We start from the raw sequence: 17,780 nt of genomic DNA on the forward strand, positions 1-17,780 counted from the left end.
GGTTTTAAATTCAGGTTAGAGTTTCAAAGTAGGGTTCTAAACTAGGGTTGGTGTTTCAAATGAAATGAAGGATTCAAATTAGGGTTTCCATTTCATAGTGGGATTTTAAACTAAGGCTAGGGTTTCAAAAATGGGTTTTAAGTTATGGTTAGGGTTTCAAAGCAGGGTTTTATATTAGGGTTAAGTTAAATAAATATTCGGTAATTTCCACAGTTTTAAAGGTGATGCATTTGTCCATACATCTATAATATATCTAATTGTATATAAAATATGTTTTCAAATAAAGTAATATTGATGAGAAGCGGAATAAAAAAACGAATGGATAATCAAATCTAAAGTAATATGAGTATGAGGTGGGTCGTAGATTCATGCTGCATTCGATGAAAATGGGAATTCGGAATTATCACAGTCGGATTGCCCAGTTCCGGTCTGTGTCTCCATGGGTATCGCCATTGTCGAGCGACGTCACATTTATGTCGGTTCGTGACTTTTCTTTTCTGAATGCGCAACTCAGACCTCCCCGTTCAAAGGAGTATTCGAGTGCACTTTCCCCAGTCGCTATTCGTAAACCCTTATCGGGAAATTGCTGACTTCCCACTTTCTTCGAATGCAGCATCAGCGCAATGGCGTCTTCCTACAGTGATTCGTCCCGTGACTTCTTACAAGCAGCCGATTCGCCGACATAGCTGTCAATCTCACGTGTACCGATTCTAATTGGTCCAAAGTCACGTCCTCCGAAGAGTGACGCATTCATTTTCCTCCTTGAAGGCGGAGTTTGTCTGTTGTTGGGCAATATTTGGAAAAGTAACAGTCAGACGCTACTAATATCCACAGAAAGAAATGGGAAACCGAGATGATGAATACGATTATTTATTCAAAGGTAAGGCCTCCTGGGGGCGGACGAACAGCAACGTTCGACACTTGCGGTCGTTCTTAGCCCATAACACAAGGAAGGACCACAAAACAACGGTAATGCTAAAGTTAGCTCCCTGGGGAATAGAAACACATAAGTTGCCCAACGTTAGAAAAAAGAAACATTCCACATGTGTGTTCACACAATATTCATAGGTCATACTTTGACTAATATTGTCTTGAAGGCCATGGACTCAAGCGATCTGGGAAACAAGCTACGGTGTTAAGTAGCTAGCTAACATGGACGCTGACGTCAGCATGACGTCATTAACCTTGCAACGCTCAAATCCTAAATGTAATCATAATGAAGCTTCCGATGTGCTTGGGCTTCTAAAGTCACGTTAAAACAGCGAACAGCCACCAATTTGTGGTTTTCTTGTCATGAGTTAATCTACAGTAATAGGAAAGTAGTAATTGGTGCCAAGGAAGTCTCTTGACTCAGTGACTAAGGTCGTTAATCCTGATCCTTGGACAATGCAGACAAATAATGTCAGATGTGGTTTGAAAGTGTAAAAAAAATGCATCTCCTTTTAAAGGAAGGCTTCTTTAATTTTACTTTAATTTAGCCCTTCACATCACTTTAAATTTGAGGTCATTTGAGCAAGAATTAGCCGTGCTATTAGATCGTGAAAAGATGTCAAATCTTGGGCCACCCGGTATAAATATTTAAAAATAGTAACAATAATTAGACAGATTTGGCACCCTCATTGTTCTGGTTGGGTTTGGTTGCTTGCAGTCGTGCTGATCGGAGACTCCGGGGTGGGCAAGAGCAACCTGCTGTCGCGCTTCACCAGAAACGAGTTCAACCTGGAGAGCAAGAGCACCATCGGGGTGGAATTTGCCACCCGCAGCCTGCAGGTGGACGGCAAGACCATCAAGGCTCAGATTTGGGACACGGCCGGACAGGAGCGCTACCGGGCCATCACCTCGGCGTGAGTGACCACGCCCCCCCCCCCCTCCCCCCAATTTGCGTTTTGTTAGCGAGCGAAGGAGCTGACCGCGTTTACCGGCGTCAGGTACTACCGGGGCGCGGTGGGGGCGCTGCTGGTGTACGACATCGCCAAGCACCTGACGTACGAGAACGTGGAGCGCTGGCTGAAGGAGCTGAGGGACCACGCCGACAACAACATCGTCATCATGCTGGTGGGGAACAAGAGCGACCTGCGACACCTCAGGGCCGTGCCCACCGAGGAGGCGCGGGCCTTCGCCGGTAAAGTCACCTCATTCTTCAAACTGCGCCATTAACCCCGGGGAACTTTTTACCTAACTTGCGCAACTGTGGAAAAATACAGGGTCAAAAAATATATGTGGCAGAATAAAATTCGGATAACCGATACATCGGCCAATTCATTGGGGAAAAAAAAGAGTAATGAATTTTGGGGGCAATTACAGGCAGAACATTTGACTGTTTTACAATGATTTGTCCTTTAGTGTTTGCCTAACTTTACAATAAAGACAAAAATCGGTCAATTTTTTTATTCATTTTTTTCTTCTTTTATGGGGTGGGGGACTTGAATGTCATTCTTTGTCATACGGATGATTTTTGATGATTTTTAACCATATGAAACCAGCCAGCGGAGCAAACGGTCGGGTACGAGTAAAAACTTTTCATTGAATTTGGATTGTTGAGGGATGCACACTGGAATCCGGAGAAAAAAACAGAGTCACGATTCAAACCTGGAACTTTAGAGTTGTGTGGCAGATGTCTGTAGAACAATTAAACGATATTTGGGCTTTTTTAAAAAAAAATTATTCTAGGGCTGCAACTAACGATAATTTTAATAATCGATTAATCTGTCGATTAATTGATGAAAATGTTGAGTTTGACCCAGCAATTTCACGAAAACATTCAGCATGAACTCGATGCTCAGTGCTGCTCTTTACATGACAGAAAAGAACACGCTGTCGTTCATCGAGACCTCCGCCTTGGACTCCACAAATGTGGAGGAAGCCTTCAAGAACATCCTCACAGGTAAGGAGAGATTTTAAAACATTATTATTCCTCGCTTCATTTTTTTTTTTTTTTTTTTTTTTTTGTTTCCCCATTTTAACACATCTGCCTCCTTGTCAGAAATCTACCGCATCGTGTCCCAGAAGCAAATATCGGACAGATCGGCGCACGACGACTCCCCTGGCAACAACGTGGTGGACATCAGCGTGCCACCCACCTCCGACGGACAGAGGGGCAACAAAATGGCGTGCTGCCAGAGCTTGTGAACTTTATTTTATTTTATTTTTTAAAATTTTTCTTCCCCTTCCTCCCTGCTCCTCACTTTGACTGCAATCCCATCCCCATTGACCCAGTCGCATGGAGCGCGGCGGCGAGGGGATGCGAAGCGTTTATTGATTCCCAGACGTCGGCAGTACGGATTTCCACTCCCCGCCTCGGAGCTGAGCAGCCGCGACTGTCTTGACTCACAAGTATGAAAGCCATCCCCGTTTTCAACACGCACGCACCAAAGCGAGACGGGCGCCATCTGGAGCAGCTGCATTTCAAGAGTCTACAAATCAAATTCATGTTGCTAAAAGCTAACGGTCGAGCGGCTAGCACACTTTTGCACCTCCAATCATTTCGATGTTTGTTGTTTTACATCCGGTATCATTTCAATGGTAAAATGATTCACACACTGTCTTGAGCAAGATCCAGTAAGTGTTTTACCAGTGCAGGGAAGGGTGTGCGTGACTTGTGTGTGTGTCAGATATTTCTTGTGAAAATTGCTGATGCGTCAATAAAGCCAATGACATGTATTTTTGGAGCGTTGTGTGTCAATTGCCGTTTCCCAGTAAAATTGGCTGCACGGCGTTGGGAGTAACATTTTATAAAAGTGACATCGTTTACAGCAATTGTTGCTTGACGCTGTGACACATTTTCCTAATGTCTTTTTTTAATTTTTTTTTTTATTGTGACCTCTAAAATGCTATCTGCTGGTACTTGTAAAAGAAGCCATTTGCTCTTAAGTGGGCACGCATCTGTGACGGGTTCCAAACGTCCCAATACTTCACATTCTTGTAAAAAAAACCAAAGTGGTACTAAATTTAATTAGCCATTCAGCAGCAAAAAGTTCACATTTTGTCTGTAACAAATTTGATAACTTGGACACACCTTTAAAAACGCATTTTGTCACTTGCCGTCAATTGAAAATGACATCACGTACTCAGGGCTCAGGTAACGACCAATTTTACTTTGTGATCGGTAAGATAGGTGATATTGTGAAGGAAGAAGCCATGAAATGCTGATTAATGTTCTGATCAGTTACAGCAGTGTTTTTCAAACTTTTTTGAGTCAAGGCACATTTATTTCATTGACAAAAATCCCGCGGCACGCCACCATCTGAAATTGTGAAAATATATAAAGTATTTTAACAATAAAAGTGTTATATTGTTTACATAAGCATTTTTTAACATTGAAGAATGACGTTATATTATAACGTCTTGAATAGGAATGAAATAAACACAAAGAAAAAAGTATTCTATAATGTTTCATATTGATACTTGGTGTGAAACATGGGCCTGTTTGGATAAACATGCGTCACTAATTCGCTTGTCTCTAAACAAAGAAATTAAGCTACCTGCCGCTACTGCTGCCACCTGCTGGTATGGAAGAGTACTACAATGTAGTAAAGACATACGCTGCCAGGTGCTAGACCGCACAAATTAGATAATTTCTGACGGCACACCAGTGTGCCACGGCACAGAGTTTGAAAAACACTGTGTTAAAGTAAACGTGTTGGTGATTCATTTGTTGGATAGTAATCCTTGAAACCGATTTGTAGGATTACATCAAGCTCAGAAAATAGGAGGATTTTCTCAAATGATCGGTTCTCTATTTACATGTTAATACTTGAAAAATCTATTCACTAGACAGGTGGGAAGCGGCGTTTCGAAGTTATGTCACTTGTAACTTAATCCATCGGATAATTAATATTTTTGAAAGACTGTTGATGAAAAGGTCTGGCTTTGCGTTGGGCTCCAAATGAGTAGCTGCTCGTGACACGAGTGATGCTTTTCATCACGAGGAAATGCATATTAAAGCGGGTCAAAATGTCCAACTATTTTTTTAAATGTTGATTCATGTTCCTCTCAGTTACAGTAAAAGCACTGACATAATTGGCTTGTTACACAATAATCTTAAAGAAGGATTCTCGCTTATGAAATAGGAGGATGTTCAACAATTCATACCTTATGGTTAAACATTCATCTTAATTTATTCGAGGTTTTATCCCCCGCAAAAAAAAATAATAATAATGGGCTATGTCATTTTCTAATTTTTTCAGAAAAATTGAACTAAATACTGATTATATGTATTAATAAATTTCTTTCATGGGTAGAAATGAGTGATCTGTTTAACAAAAAAAAAAAAGGCAAATACGACCTGGGACATTAGTTTATTGGGGGGGGTGGGGGGGGTTCCCCGGAGGCCAAACCGCGAATACGCGGGGGTTGACAGTATCTCTTATCCTGGTGCGTGTTGACGTCATCCAACACGTGTCACGTGGTCCAACTTAATATCGTTGCGTTTTGCGTCCTCGACCGGCGAGTCTCCAAGGAAGAGTTTTGATGCACGCCCGTCAGCAGGACGTCTAGCCTCAGCAGAGCAAAGTGGAAGTGGACCCACCCGGCCGGCGTGTCTTCTGATAGCGGCCGCACTACTTGTCAAGCTAGCTTGCACTTGCAGAGTTCCGGCCAAATCCTGTGGTTTAAAGCGTGTCGGAAACGAACAAAGATGTCGTCATAAATTGTCATCACCAAAGTGCTAAGAGGTAAGTTGTCTTGTTTAGTTTGCCGTTTTTTGTTTTGTTTTTTTGTTTGTTTTTTGAGTTGTTGTTTTTTGTTTTGTTTTGTTTTTTCACACTGACAACTGCCTAATTCCTGGACGAGCATCTTGTATGTATCCATAATGACAGTAAAATATTTTGTGTGCGTGATGTTGGCAACGGTGATTGTTTCACCTCTGCTCCAGGCGATAGTCTGCCACAAAACTATGAGAAATTGCTAACGGCTCCATGAAATTGTCAGGAAAAAGAAGGGCTTTTTTTTCTTAATTGTAACTCCAAGAGTGAAGTTTGGCTCCTAATGGAAGAGCACAAAAAGCTGTTTTATTTTATTTTCCATCCATCCTACCATTATCCAAACCGCTTATCCTCACAAGGGTCGCGGGCGTGCTGGAGCCTATCCCAGCTGTCTTTATTTTTTATTTTATTTTGTTTTATTTTATTTTCGGTTTTAGAGCTTTTGTTCTGTAGTTCCGAATCCTAATTGTGTGAATGAATGCCATTATAATAGGAACTTGCTGTGGCAACAACTTTAATGTGACAAGTTAGAAATGTATAATTTTACGATTAAAAAAAACAAAAAAAACGATAAATGTGATTTTTCACTCCTTTAATATTACTTTTTTCCTCATGTTTTTTTTTTTTTACTTATAACCATGTAAGTATTTTTTTATTTTAATCGTCCTGACATTTTTGCAACTTTCTCGCCGAACTGTGAAGTTTTTTTTAAATGAGATTTTATTTAATCATTGAAACCAGGCATTTGATGAGGGGTGTGTAGACTTTTTTTTGTTTACATCCACCTAATTTCCAACATCAACATATTTTTGAGTGATTCAAATCCTCATAAATCCCCACCCATCAACAGCGGCGTTTGTTGGTCACCATCTGCCATGTTTTAAAAAAAATAATAAACATCACAGTTAAATCCACAGGATTAGACGGTGTTGTTCACAACACATGTGTCTGCGGAGGCTCTTGTCGTCATCGGTCTGCGCCTTATCTTTATGGGGTATTGGGAGGGGTTATCGTGACGCAGCCAGCTGTTTATCAGTCTTCTGCCCTGCACAAGCGCCGCAGCTGATGTAAGTAAGGCCAAGGGTAAACTCAAAATTGCCGAACAATTAATCACATTCAAATCGACATGGCAGTGTTGTAGAATGGAATTTTGAAACCACAAAGGATGCAGTTTTGGAAAGCCTCTGTGCTTTTGGTTGGTCACTACGCTTTATTTTTTTTTATTTTATTTTTTATTTCATTTTAATTTTTTATGTTATTTTATTTTTTATTTATTTTTTGTTTATGGTATATAAATATGTGTGTGTTATAATATGTTCTATGCAGCCTCGCAAGTCTAAACAAGGCTTACCGAATGATATTGTGTTTGTGGAATATCAGTTAAGTCGTAAAATCCACCCATTTTTATCCATCTCAGCGGGCGGCCATTTTGTCACCGGCGCTCAGGTAAGGACCAATCATGGCTTACCCTTTTTCTGAAGCTGAGCTGTGATTGGTTGTTACCTAAGCAACTGTGATGTCATTTCCAGTCGACAGCAAGCGACAACTCCTTTTAAAGCAGTCATGCTCGAGTTTACACGAACAAATGTGTCTTTTATTCACAGAAACTGCCGCTCTGTGCTCCAAAGTTGACGCCTGTCCCGGCACTCTTTCAGCATGGCGATGGACGGTTGCTGCCACCAGCCCGACGGCCTCTGCCGCTGTGCAAAAGACACCGACGTTCAAACGAGCGCGGAGGAAAAAGGAAGCAGCGAGCGCCCGGCGCAGGCGACGATCGTTGACGGAGACCTGCTGTCATCCGTCATCAAAACACTGCCAAGGTTTGTTCCGGCACAAAAACACTCTTGGACACTTTCCTGTTTGAGAATTGTTGGCGATGTTTCCGCGTCACATTTGGACATTGTTACAGTCGTCTAAGACAACTGAATTAAAACTAATCACAACCGCTGTACAACAAAAACCACAAGAAGTGAAATAACTCACAATCGCCGCATAACAACAGCATCACATCACAGAGTCACAAAGAAGCCAAATAAAAAGCAAAAGAGGTGTAGTTCATCCTTGCGGTGGCCTTTTTGAGTGAAATGCTTTGCTGTGCTGTGCCGCGCGCTTGTGTGCAGCGACGGTCCCATTTGCCGCATCTGTCACGAGGGAGGCTGCGCCGAAGTCCTGCTGTCCCCGTGCGACTGCACCGGCACGCTGGCCACGGTGCACAAGAGCTGCCTGGAGCTCTGGCTGTCGTCCTCCAACACCAACTTCTGCGAGCTGTGCAACGCCCGCTTCAACATCCAACGCAGACTGCGGCCTTTCACGGAGGTAAACGCATGAAACAATAGTCGCCTTATTTATGCTAGCTAATACTATTGGCGAGGCTCACGTGGGGGCGGTTTGTTTGTGTTGATTATTTTCGCTACTGAGTGCAGTGTGTGTTTATGTAACACGGGCTCGTGATTTTTTTTTTTTTTTTTGCGGGGGGGGATTAGTGATTCTTAAAGTGTGGCGCGTGGGCTCCCTCGAGTGGTGTGGGAAAGAATTACTTCCTAAATACGTTTAATCTTTCACAGAAGTTTTGTTTTTAAATGTGGTACAATTTTTGATTGACCTTTTACAACTTGCCACTAATTTATTACAATGCATGGTAATTGGATTACATTGGGAATTTTCCTATATTTTAAAGGGGAAACCCAAACATATATTTTTTTCAAAAATATGTTCTATGCAAGCCCACTAGTTGAAATGGGGCATTCCGATAAATATTGCATTTGTAGGGTAAGTGTTAATCCACTCGTTTTTAGCCATCTCTGGGGGCGGCCATTTTGTCTTCTGTCGACTGAAAATTACATCACAACTGGTCACAACGACCAATCACTGCTCAGATTCAGAAAAGAGGTCAGCCGTGATTGGTCGTTCCCTGAGCCCTGGGTAGTTGTGATGTCATTTTCAGTCGACAGAAGCGACAAAATGGCCGCCCCCTGAGATGGCTAAAAAGGGGTGCATTTTGCTGCTTAACTCATATTGCACAAACACAAAATGAATCAGAATGCCGCGTTTCAACTAGTGGGCCTGCTGGTAACATATTCTTGAAAAAAATATGTTTGGGTTGATTTATCTTTTGAAATGTTAATGTTCGAACAGTCCCTGTTAACTGCAAAGGAATGAATTTGAATGCATTTCCCGCCCAGTGGCTGCGCGATCCGGCCTCGCACGAGGAGAGGAGGTTGGTGTTCTGCGACATCGTGTGCTTCCTGTTCGTCACGCCGCTGGCCACCATTTCGGGCTGGTTGTGCCTGAAGGGCGTCAAGGACGACCTTCAGCTCGGCAGCTTGCTGCAGAATACAGGCCTCATCTCGCTCACCCTCGTCCTCTTCACCATCTACAGCCTCTGGACCATGGTAAGCGTCATCCTCAAACAAACGCGGTGTGAGGCATTTGCCTTTTTTGGGGTACCCGCCCTCCATTATTTACTGAAAAACACACCTATTTGCTGTTTTTTTGTGCTCAGGCCAATGCAGTAAGACTATTGCAATCACAATTGCCCCAATTTGTGTATCGGTCCATTTTTTTGACCCAAAATTGTGTTATTTTAACCCAACTGTTTTTAGAGTGTTGGCCTGCAACTAACGATAAGTTCAGTACTCGATTAATCTGTTGATTATTTTGTCGATTAATCAATTGGATTGACATTTTGGGGCGGGGGGGATTTCCAACTCTTTTATTAAAAAACAGGACATTATGTAAAATTTGCACGCATAGGCGTTATTTTTACAATGATATGAATTAGGGATAGACTTGGCCTGGCCGATAATCGGTAATGGCCTTTTTTTTTAAATCTAAAGGCCGATTATAAATCCATTTAAAACTGTGTTAACTTCTAGGAACTATTGAAGTCAATTTTCAGTTAACTTTATAAGAGATTGGACTGATCTGGCCACATTCTGCACCTTTTTGTTTTTGTTTGAAATCAAAACAAAGATAAGTGAAATTTGAACATTTGTGTCATTTTGAAAATTTTGGAGAACTTTCTTTACTTTCGAAAATGTAGGGAGCTATTGTTTAAGTTTTCATTTCACTTTGTAAGACATGCCGATGATCCTGCGAGCGCTCCTTTTGTTAGAATTTTGCAACAAAGATGTATATTGGCAAAAATGTATAGTAATAATAATCAACATTTTAGCAAATCTGAAAAAAAATGTTCAATAAAGCATATCGTCGCTGTCTTGTGAAAAACACATATCTCCAATTTTGGAAACTTTTAAAATTTTCACATTAATGCGATGCTTTAACACGGAAACGCCATTCATGTAAAAATAAGAAAAATTAAGAAAATGGAGGTAAGTGTTTTTCACACTACAGCGACGATATGCTTTGAATACATTTAAACAAAGGTAAGAGTTTAAAAAAAAAAAAAAAATTTATTTTGACGCCAATATTTTCCTTTTTGCTGAAAAGGAATATCGGCTCCAAATATCGGTTACCGGGCCTCCTTGACTACTAATAATCGGTATCGGTATCAGCCCTGAAAAAAAACATATCGGTCTATCTCTAATATGAATTATGATAATAATATTGCGTGTGCATGTGTGCGCAGGTGTGCCTGCGCTTCCACTGTAAGCTGTACTCTGAGTGGAGACGAAAGGACCAGCATGTGCACTTGATCATCCCCAAAGCCAAGAAGGCCGTCTCGTCTCAGCGTGCCTTGCGCTCCGCCGTCCTGGTCGTCAACATGCCCTCCGACGACAGTCTAGTATGACAGCCGAAGGGACGATGCGCTTTTCTGCCCGCTTACTCTTGTTTTTAGCTCTCTTGCGAGGTTGACTTTGACATGAAAACAACGGCGGCATCGCGGAGGGGTGACATCAGCAGAGGCCGTGCTAAAGATACAACGCTGCGGACAGTCGATGCAGTGTGAGAAAAACATTGAACACATTCAGGGTTAGGGTTGGGAACCCTTCAAACGTGGAATTAACCTTTCACAATATGTAGTGGTGGTGTGGCTACCATGAATAGACGCACAAAAAAAGTCTTAAGAAGCCATGACTGAAAAGACAACAAGTCCGGTATTTAGATTTGAGGCGGCCATTTTAGGCTGTTTACACTGCAAGTCTATTCCAGTTTTTTTCCCCATTTTTAAATGTCAACATGAACAATACGTCAACAGTAACAGTAATCCAGATTCCCCCCCCCCCGCCAAAGCTGACCCAGTTCTCTTTCGTACATGGCTATGAAACGGACAGCGAGTGCTGTCCGGATGCTCTGGAAAACGTCATCAGTTTTTGACAAAACGGACTGCGCAAAACAACAATGGACGAAGCAGCAGAAAATTGCTCTGAAAAAAAGTCAACGGATAAATATATGGCCGGGATGGTCAGTTCAAGCACAAAAACCTCGAAATAGCACAACTGCGTCAGGGATGAGACTTTTTTTTTTTTTTTTTTTACACGAGGGACCATATTTACGTCCGTAAACACATTGCGTAACGTGACGTGATGTTTTACTGAAGAATTCCAGTCTGTTTTTGTCTTCTTATGGGGGTCGAAATTTGATGAGTAGATCATCATAAAAACTTTCAGGTGATGCTCCGAAATTTTGCAGGTGTGTTCATCCAAATCTTTTAAAAAAATTTTCAGGCATGTCTATCGTGAGGTCTGCATTTTGCTTTCATACAGCCATTTTAGGAGCATTTTTAGCTTTTTCACAGGGTCCTTTTTGACAATCACACTTTTACGCAGCACTTGATTTGGAACACGGTTGATTTGCATTTTATTCACCAAATTGTTTTTCATTAGCTGAAAGCATCATCATGGTGGTCCCGGACGATGGCCTTAATAAACACTTTATCATTAGCAACACTTGATCATTTGACATGCCTGCACTTAATTTATAGTCCAGTGTGTTTGATTGTATTATTTATTTGAATTAGCAACAATTGAGTGTTTTTTTTTGTTGTTTTTTTATTTGGCTGCGTGGTTGTATATATATTGATGACTTGTTATTAAAACGCACTCAAATTCTGGTCTGTTTGCACTTTTCATCCTTTTTCATGCTATAACATATTTACATCTGATGAGCATTTGTCGGGTTAAATGTTGTGTTACTCCAGAGGTAAAATTTGTTTTCCGAATTGTGCAGCGCCGATCTGGCTGCATCAAATAATAAAACCAGTCATTTTGTTGTTTTGGTTACTTTCTCATTCAAAGCGGAAGGCAACCCAAACATTTTTTTCAAGAATATGTTCCCAGCAGGCCCACTAGTTGAAACACGGCATTCTGATTAATTTTGCGTTTGTGGAATGTAAATTAAGCAGCAAAATGCACTTGTTTTTAGCCATCTCCGGGGGCGGCCATTTTGTATTCTGTCGACTGAAAATGACATCACAACTGCTCACAACGACCAATTACGGCTGACCTGTTTTCTGAATCTGAGCCGTGATTGGTCGTTGTGAGCATTTGTGATGTCATTTTCAGTCGACAGAAGACAAAATGGCCGCCCCCGGAGATGGCTAAAAACGGGTGGATTAACACTTATTCCACAAACGCAATGCAGAATGCCCTGTTTCAACTAGTGGGCCTTCTGGGAATACATTCTGGAAAAAAAATCTGTTTGGGTTGATTTCTGCTTTAATTTTCTTTACATTGCTTTGTAAGAATTTGATAGGCTATTTCTCATTAACTTGTTTTAATTTTATAAATGGAATTAATATTTGTTTATAAAGGTGTTGCTTCCTTTTCAAATGTACATATTTATAGACTGTATTTTTTCTATGCAATTTCATTTTTTTTTTCTTACAATGGCCACTACATTAGGCCCACTTGCAATAATCCATTTCAAGTTCACGCTATTTTTTTTTTTTCAAATGTTCTAATTGTCTAGTTCCCTTTTTATATTTTTTAATCATTTATATAAACGGCATCTTTGTCTTGTTACTAAACATTAGCAGTACTGTGTATCACAGTTGGCCCTCAACAACAAAGTTAAATCGTCAAAACGGAGCATTTGGTATCGAGGTGAGACGTTTGGATTTTGATCATTTTATTGTAAACAATCAAGTCTTGAAAACTTCACCTACAACAAATAAAGTGACAACTATAAGCAGTAAGTGTTCAATAAATACATAATGACAACGTTTTATAAATATATTTGGCATGACGCAAAAGGACAGAGGGAGGGAGCCACTAATACTGCTTGACTGCCATTCAACTGGTCGGCGCTGAAATGCTCGGTGACGGCGTCTCAGTCGATTTTAAACATTTTCTTCAATGACAGGGGGGGAAAAAAAAAAAGTGCTCGTCCCGGGCGACCTAAGGGTGGAGGATGAGGATGAAGGTCGACCATGATGATGATGATGATGATGATGATGATGATGATGATGATGATGGAGGTCACAGGTTCTGGCAGCACTGCACTCTGGGCCCCTTGTGGCCATCGCTGGTGGGCGGCACGCTTATGTCCACCACATTGTTGCCCGGCGACTCGTCGTGCGCGCAGCGCTCGGCCATCTGCTTCTGGGAGACAATGCGGTAGATTTCTGCGGCCAGACAAAAAGAACAACCATTTTTTTGTTTTTATTTTAGACTATACTTGTGTGTCCATTTGAAAAAATAATGATGAAAATAAAAAAATAAAAACAAACATTTACCTTCTTTTTTTTTTTTTTTCCTAGCCATTGTAGCAAAAAATACATTTGTTTGATTCAGCTGCAAACTTACTTAAAGTGGAAGTCAACCCAAACATTTTTTTCAAGAAAGAAAGGCCCACTAGTTGAAACACGGCATTCTGATAAATTTTGCGTTTGTGCAATAAGAGTTAATCCACCCGTTTTTAGCCATCTCCGGGGGCGGCTATTTTGTCTTTTGTCGACTAAAAATGACATCACAACTGCTCGGGGCTCAGGTAACGACCAATCACGGCTGACCTGTTTTCTGAATCTGAGCCGTGATTGGTCATTGTGAGCAGTTGTGATGTCATTTTCAGTCGACAGAAGACAAAATGGCCGCCTGGCAGAGATGGCTAAAAACGGGTGGACTAACTCTTATTCCACAAACGCAATATTTATCAGAGTGCCATGTTTCAACTAGTGGGCTTGTATAGAACATATTCTTGAAAAAAAAAAATGTTTGCGTTGACTTCCGCTTTAACTTTCCATTCGAGGTAAGGAATCTATTATTTTCCAAGCTATAGTATTTTTTGTTTGAGCTATTTTGTTTTTGTTTTTTTAATCTGCGATTGGCTGGCAACCAGTCCATGTTACACCCCACCCACTGAGGCTCTGGAAAGTGGACGGGAAAATGTTTTGCTAACATGAACAAAATGGAGCTTTCTCACCTGCTAAAATGTTCTTGAAGGCCTCTTCTACATTGGTGGAGTCCAGCGCTGACGTCTCAATAAACGACAGCGTGTTCTTTTCTAACCAGGAAGAACATTCAAAGTCGTCACTTCTTTTCTAACTATGGTGCAAACCTTTCCGGGTGTGGCGCAAGGATGTAAAGGTACCGGCGAAGGCCCGCGCCTCCTCGGTGGGCACGGCCCTGAGGTGTCGCAGGTCGCTCTTGTTCCCCACCAGCATGATGACGATGTTGTTGTCGGCGTGGTCCCTCAGCTCCTTCAGCCAGCGCTCCACGTTCTCGTACGTCAGGTGCTTGGCGATGTCGTACACCAGCAGCGCCCCCACCGCGCCCCGGTAGTACCTGACGCCGGTAAACGCGGTCAGCTCCTTCGCTCGCTAACAAAACGCAAATTGGGGGGAGGGGGGGGGGGCGTGGTCACTCACGCCGAGGTGATGGCCCGGTAGCGCTCCTGTCCGGCCGTGTCCCAAATCTGAGCCTTGATGGTCTTGCCGTCCACCTGCAGGCTGCGGGTGGCAAATTCCACCCCGATGGTGCTCTTGCTCTCCAGGTTGAACTCGTTTCTGGTGAAGCGCGACAGCAGGTTGCTCTTGCCCACCCCGGAGTCTCCGATCAGCACGACTGGAAAAAGAAGGAGGAAAAAAAAAAAGAGATTATATTTTGTTTGTTGTAGTCATGTCTTAAAGGGGGAAAAAGTGCTTTGGCGCCATCTGGTAGTATCTTGGTGTCAATGACATGCGGGAACGGAGCTTCATTTAATAAGGCCACGGCTTTGTCCAATTGGAAATTAAAGTGCTTTGCTACCGTTTTGCAGCATCAATAAGCAATTAGGGTTGGGGCCGCATATTATACCGGTACTATAAAAGTACTGGCAACCTGTTGCAAGCTAATTTTTCTTTTTCATTTGTACTTTTCCACCCAACTGTCATGTCGATTGTATGTGGTGCGGACCCACTGTGGACTGTTTCCATCGGTGGGGGGGGGCAGTACCCGAAGTAGCTCTGGAAGGCAAATCCATAATTAAATGACTACGCCAAGTTCGAGGTGACTGAATGAATCTTGACACCTAAAACAAAGAGAACTAAACATTGGTGTTACTTAAGCATCAAAATGTTCAACCAAACCACATCTCACCATCAAATGTAAGGCAACTAGCTTAATGCGAAAATACGAAGCACCATTGACGGACTCATGGAAATTAGCATTGATTTTGGGGTCATTTGAAACCTGGTGAAACCAAACTGCTGCTTTAACACAAACAAACAAAGCCTCCAGCTACGGAGCTGCAATTACTCATTGTCCATTTGAGGAAGACACGTGCCTGTGAAAAACATGCATGCGTGTGTGTGTGTGTGTGCGTGGGTATATTTACAAATATTTGACTTAACTAGTATTAATCCAGATAAGGCAACTGAGAACAGATTCACTTTTGCAATGAAGAAAAAAAAAAAAAGTAAAACAAGGCTGAATAAAAGGAAAACGTGCTACCTGTAGCAGTTTTCTCATGACAAATAGGCCAAAATACCTGCAGACAGGTGTAGCAGTCTGACTGACAGTTACAGAAATCGTTTGATTGCAGTGATTGCCTCAAAAGATTGTGCAACAAAGTCTTAAGAGAAGGCATGTATTAGTGTTTCAGCTTAATTTTATTTCCATCAACATCAGACTAAAATTAAACAGTTAAAAATATATGCATTTTATTAGTGTATTTTTAACGTAAATTATGTTGAAGCACAATTTTAAAAAAGCAATGTCAGATTTTTATTGGTCAATTTCCTTTTGTCACTTTCAGGTTATTTCAGGGAATATTAATAATTGCAATTTGATTATTTAAAACAATCATTTAGATCTTTAATAGATAAGTAAAAAACCTCGTGAGAAAAATTATCATCTGTACGCAGTCTCAAAGGGTTTTGCACTTGAAATTGTATAACTGCCAGGAAAACTCACGAGCAAATTTCCCTTCAGCTTTCTTCAAGTCCGCTTGCCAAAAACATGTCAAACTTGTCGTTGCTGTCAAGACTGTTGCGCCGCTATGGAGCTGTTTTTTGGGTGCCCTTGCTTTCCAAATTCCACACTGATAAAGGAAATGAAAGGACAATGTTTTGGGGTGTTTTGGGGTGTTTTTGATTTCCAAATTCCACATTGAATAAGGACATGAAGGGACAACGTTTTGGGGTTGTTTTCTTTTGTGTTTTTGCCTTCCATGGTCCACAGTGATCATGGAAATAAAAGAGACAAATAAAGTTTTGGGGAATTGAATCAGTGTTAGCAATTAGCTTGCTGGGCTATATCACGACACCGCGTGTAAAATGCCCCAAAAAAGAGCGACACACTGTAGCTCCATGCAAATATAATGACTTACGAAAATAGTAGTCAGCTATATAATGTTAGTACGAGATGACATGTTTGTCAATAGGGTTAAAGAGATGGTAAAAAAAACAGCGGCTAATTATCGTTAGCCGCCGCTACTAGCAGATGCCTGATGCTAGTTAGCACGCGTGCTAATCGCCTGATGTCGCTGATCGAGCCACGTAAAGCGTAGCAAGTTTTTTTTGTTTGTTTTTTTTACCTTTGAATAGGAAATCATATTCGTCGTCTCTGTTCGCCATGCTCTCATTGATGGTCTGTCTGTGAGTCAGTCCGTCTTTCAATCAGTTGTGCAAGGACGGAACGAAATGACGTCACTCCTCGTCATCGGCCGGAAGCTTGAGGTGATGTCACATTGTCACATGACATTGTTTTGGGAAAGCGGAAGCGCGCTCCGTCATCAACATTTTCGATTTGGTAACAGCAACATATGATTAAACGGACCATTGAGAAATGTTTAATGGTTAAAAAAAAACACACAAATTTGATAATTAACCATGAATAAAAAATTATTTAAATTGATATATAAAAAACATGGCTATTATTTTAAAAATGCAAAACTGAAATAATATTACAGAACTTAGTAAATAAATAAATACTATTTTAAAATCAAGAAAAAACTATACATTTTCTGAACTGCATAAAATACTTCATATAATAATAATAATAATAATAAAATGAACTAAAGCAAATTGATATTGGATTGATATATGGTGGATAATTACTCGTAAATTGTTAAGTCTTCTTCCCACTCCCTTTTGAGCATGGAAGACTTTTGTTAGGCGTGTGCTTTGGCAAGTTTTTATTGTTGTTGTTATTTCTATTTTTCATATTTGATTTTCATTGTTATTGTAATTATTGTTTATGTTGCATGTTCAAATAAATCATTAATTCAAAAAATCCGAGACATTTAAAAATTAAATTAAAATCAATTGAGTTCAGCTGCATAAAAGCATTTAAAATGAAAAATTAAATTAAATTAAATTTAAATTAAATTAAATGGAATTATTAAATTATCTACAAACAAAATTATATTCTAACATTTTTCAATTAATGAATGAAAAGATGCTAAATGTGGCAGCAGCAGTCACAAGACAACGACTCAAAATTTTGGACAAGTTTCATAAAATGAAAAAAAAAGACATTTGCATTACTTTGTCACAAAATCTCATGAATGAAGCGTTTACAATTTATTTCACATATGTTTTTTAAATATGACAAAATCACAGAATAATTATGCTGACTGAATATTTTCATACAAATACTAAGTGAAAAAAAACATGAAATGTGCTGCAATAACCTGTCATTAAATATGATGACAATGATGATTAAACACTCTTTACAAACTAACTAAAATGTGCTGCAA

The 17,780-nt window shown here is 40.6% G+C and overlaps 3 protein-coding genes across 6 annotated transcripts; 2 read left to right on the plus strand and 1 right to left on the minus strand.

Moving 5' to 3' along the window:
- Window positions 1-748: 748 nt before the first annotated feature.
- On the plus strand, window positions 749-3,660 carry LOC147139070 (ras-related protein Rab-11B-like). Its single transcript, XM_086047623.1, has 5 exons — window positions 749-880; window positions 1,649-1,844; window positions 1,929-2,122; window positions 2,804-2,884; window positions 2,984-3,660. The coding sequence occupies exons 1-5, from the start codon at window positions 841-843 to the stop codon at window positions 3,127-3,129; spliced, it is 657 nt and encodes a 218-aa protein (XP_085903749.1). The 5' UTR covers window positions 749-840; the 3' UTR covers window positions 3,130-3,660.
- A 1,752-nt stretch (window positions 3,661-5,412) lies between these two features.
- LOC147139071 (E3 ubiquitin-protein ligase MARCHF2-like) lies at window positions 5,413-11,715 on the plus strand. 4 transcript variants are annotated; one of them, XM_086048433.1, is made up of 5 exons: window positions 5,413-5,672; window positions 7,358-7,522; window positions 7,823-8,018; window positions 8,885-9,094; window positions 10,291-11,715. In XM_086048433.1, the coding sequence occupies exons 2-5, from the start codon at window positions 7,359-7,361 to the stop codon at window positions 10,450-10,452; spliced, it is 732 nt and encodes a 243-aa protein (XP_085904559.1). In that variant the 5' UTR covers window positions 5,413-5,672; window position 7,358; the 3' UTR covers window positions 10,453-11,715. The 4 variants fall into 4 exon arrangements, with proteins under 4 accessions (XP_085904559.1, XP_085904556.1, XP_085904557.1 ...); XM_086048430.1 differs by having other exon boundaries at window positions 5,415-5,672; window positions 7,307-7,522; XM_086048431.1 differs by lacking the exon at window positions 5,413-5,672 and adding an exon at window positions 6,718-6,769 and having other exon boundaries at window positions 7,307-7,522.
- Window positions 11,716-12,714: 999 nt separating this feature from the next.
- Window positions 12,715-16,781, minus strand: LOC147139072 (ras-related protein Rab-11B-like). Its single transcript, XM_086047054.1, has 5 exons — window positions 16,617-16,781; window positions 14,470-14,665; window positions 14,193-14,386; window positions 14,025-14,105; window positions 12,715-13,227 (listed from the first exon to the last, which is right to left on the minus strand). The coding sequence occupies exons 1-5, from the start codon at window positions 16,654-16,656 to the stop codon at window positions 13,082-13,084; spliced, it is 657 nt and encodes a 218-aa protein (XP_085903180.1). The 5' UTR covers window positions 16,657-16,781; the 3' UTR covers window positions 12,715-13,081.
- Window positions 16,782-17,780: the final 999 nt, after the last annotated feature.

The sequence above is a fragment of the Filicampus tigris genome, chromosome 12 (assembly GCF_054856515.1).
Source record: "Filicampus tigris isolate MCC_2025a chromosome 12, RoL_Ftig_1.0, whole genome shotgun sequence".
Taxonomy (NCBI): domain Eukaryota; kingdom Metazoa; phylum Chordata; class Actinopteri; order Syngnathiformes; family Syngnathidae; genus Filicampus; species Filicampus tigris.

Coding starts and splice junctions, on each gene's coding strand:
- LOC147139070 (XM_086047623.1), top strand. CDS start 841: ATGGGAAACCGAGATGATGAATACGATTATTTATTCAAAG. Junction 881..1,648: donor ATACGATTATTTATTCAAAG/GTAAGGCCTCCT, acceptor GGTTGCTTGCAG/TCGTGCTGATCGGAGACTCC. Junction 2,885..2,983: donor CTTCAAGAACATCCTCACAG/GTAAGGAGAGAT, acceptor CCTCCTTGTCAG/AAATCTACCGCATCGTGTCC.
- LOC147139071 (XM_086048433.1), top strand. CDS start 7,359: ATGGCGATGGACGGTTGCTGCCACCAGCCCGACGGCCTCTGCCGCTGT. Junction 8,019..8,884: donor GACTGCGGCCTTTCACGGAG/GTAAACGCATGA, acceptor TTTCCCGCCCAG/TGGCTGCGCGATCCGGCCTC. Junction 9,095..10,290: donor TCTACAGCCTCTGGACCATG/GTAAGCGTCATC, acceptor ATGTGTGCGCAG/GTGTGCCTGCGCTTCCACTG.
- LOC147139072 (XM_086047054.1), bottom strand. CDS start 16,656: ATGGCGAACAGAGACGACGAATATGATTTCCTATTCAAAG. Junction 14,666..16,616: donor ATATGATTTCCTATTCAAAG/GTAAAAAAAACA, acceptor TTCTTTTTCCAG/TCGTGCTGATCGGAGACTCC. Junction 13,228..14,024: donor CTTCAAGAACATTTTAGCAG/GTGAGAAAGCTC, acceptor GTCTGGCCGCAG/AAATCTACCGCATTGTCTCC.